At 50.0% G+C, this 1,680-nt stretch overlaps 1 protein-coding gene across 1 annotated transcript; it reads right to left on the bottom strand.

Annotated features, from left to right (window-relative positions):
* Positions 1-252: 252 nt before the first annotated feature.
* LOC149132157 (uncharacterized) lies at positions 253-1,587 on the bottom strand. Its single transcript, XM_089365379.1, has one exon. The coding sequence runs from the start codon at positions 1,585-1,587 to the stop codon at positions 253-255; it is 1,335 nt and encodes a 444-aa protein (XP_089221505.1).
* Positions 1,588-1,680: the final 93 nt, after the last annotated feature.

Genomic DNA, 1,680 nt, shown 5'->3' with positions numbered 1-1,680 from the left:
TAGGCCCGTACCAGATCAATCTTAGAGAAAATAGTGCACCCATGCAGGTTTGCCGAGAAATCCTGTAGGTTCCTAATTGGATAGCGATCTGCTATCGTCACGGCATTAAGTCGCCGATAGTCCCCCACCGGGCGAAAATCCGTGTCCCCTTTACGGGCCAAATGAAGAGGAGATGCCCATGGGCTGGTGGAGGGGCGAATGAGGCCGAGTTGAAGCATGTGTTCAAACTCGCCCTTGGCCGTCTTAAGACGGTCAGGCGCTAGACGACGTGGGCGCGAAAAAAACTGGTGTTCGAGTCGTCTTGATGTAATGGAGGGTGGAATGCGCGGGCTTCGCCAGTTTGAAAGTGATGTCCACCAGCTCCGGAAAAGACGCTAAGAGAGAATGAAAAGCGTCCCCAGTAGTGGCAATAAAAAATGCTGGGCTAAGAGGAGAGTTAGTAGAGCTCCTTGCCGGCGTGGAAAGGGATGTCGAGTCGTCGACAAGCCTCCGACGTCGGACATCTACCAACAACTGGAAGTGATTTAAGAAATCCGCACCCAAAATAGGATGCGGAATGTCAGCTATGACAAAAACCCATTGAAAGTCTCTACGAAGACCGATGTCTAAGCGTAGAGAAAGCTGACCAAAAGTAGGAATCGGGGACGAGTCAACGGCGTGCAAAACAATCGCCGAGCGGCGAGGTTTGTCTACAGTAAGGTGAAGTGGCCAAATGCTACAACAGGAGCCAGTGTCAACCATGAAGGATTCCTTCGACACCTGGTCCTGAATGAATATTGCACGATTGAAAGTTGGTTGAGTGGAGGAAGGTGACGTGCTCATTTTCCCCTTTATGCGTTTCTCGTTTTTGAAAGAACAAAGCTGAATACATCTTCGCGCCTTGTGTGCAAAGGTCTTATGGTAACAGCATTTACCATTTTTAGGTCTGTTGGTTCCCCGATTTCGAGAAGTACTGCGAGAACGTGAGCTGCTCCGAGACTTCGAGCGAGAGCGGCAGAGGTTGTCTAAGCGACGTGTGAGATTATCGATCCTGCCAAGAATGTCATCGTTGGACAAAAGAGAGGACTGCCGTGGAGCATCTGTGGAGAACTCAGTACACTGCCAAACAGCGCGAGAAGGGTTTCCCGAGGACTCAAGGACTCTATCGGCCATTGTGGCCACTTGGTCCACAGTGTTGGACTCAAATGCCGTCGCTAGAATTGTTTGTACGTGCGACGGAAGGCGAGAAAAAAAAATCTTGCGGAGAAGTGGAGCATCTGTTGACTCTCCGCTCAGTTCTCGCAAATGTGTCAGAAATTCTGTGGGGGTCCTGTCACCGAGCTGCTCGTCTGCCATCAGCTCATTGAATCGGCTGGTAGCAGACCTGGTGGTCCGGCGTAGGATCTCGTTCTTCACCTCGTCATATGTGGCGTCGTCTTTGGGAGGCGTAATTAGGTCTCTAGCCGCTTTTGCAAGCGATGGAGGCAGATTGCAATAAAGCAACTTTAATCTCTTGGACGGCGAGATGTCGTAGACCTGGAAATAGGCCTCTAATTGAGCGAAATAGACATCGGTATCACCGATGAATGTGGGTAAACCATGCGACATGTTTACTGGGATGACTCCGTCAAGGTAGGAAAAGGGAGTGGAGAGAAACAATGAAAAAACGAAGTCGTATGAAATATACGAGAGGCCAAAAAG

The sequence above is a fragment of the Octopus bimaculoides genome, chromosome Z (genome assembly GCF_046866305.1).
Source record: "Octopus bimaculoides isolate indiv1 chromosome Z, ASM4686630v1, whole genome shotgun sequence".
Taxonomy (NCBI): Eukaryota; Metazoa; Mollusca; class Cephalopoda; order Octopoda; family Octopodidae; genus Octopus; species Octopus bimaculoides.
The sequence above is the reverse complement of the archived record's forward strand: the minus strand, read 5'-3'. Positions and strand labels throughout refer to the sequence as shown.

What these genes read in the sequence shown, in the direction of transcription:
- LOC149132157 (XM_089365379.1), bottom strand. Translation starts at nt 1,587, where the DNA reads ATGTCGCATGGTTTACCCACATTCATCGGTGATACCGATGTCTATTTC.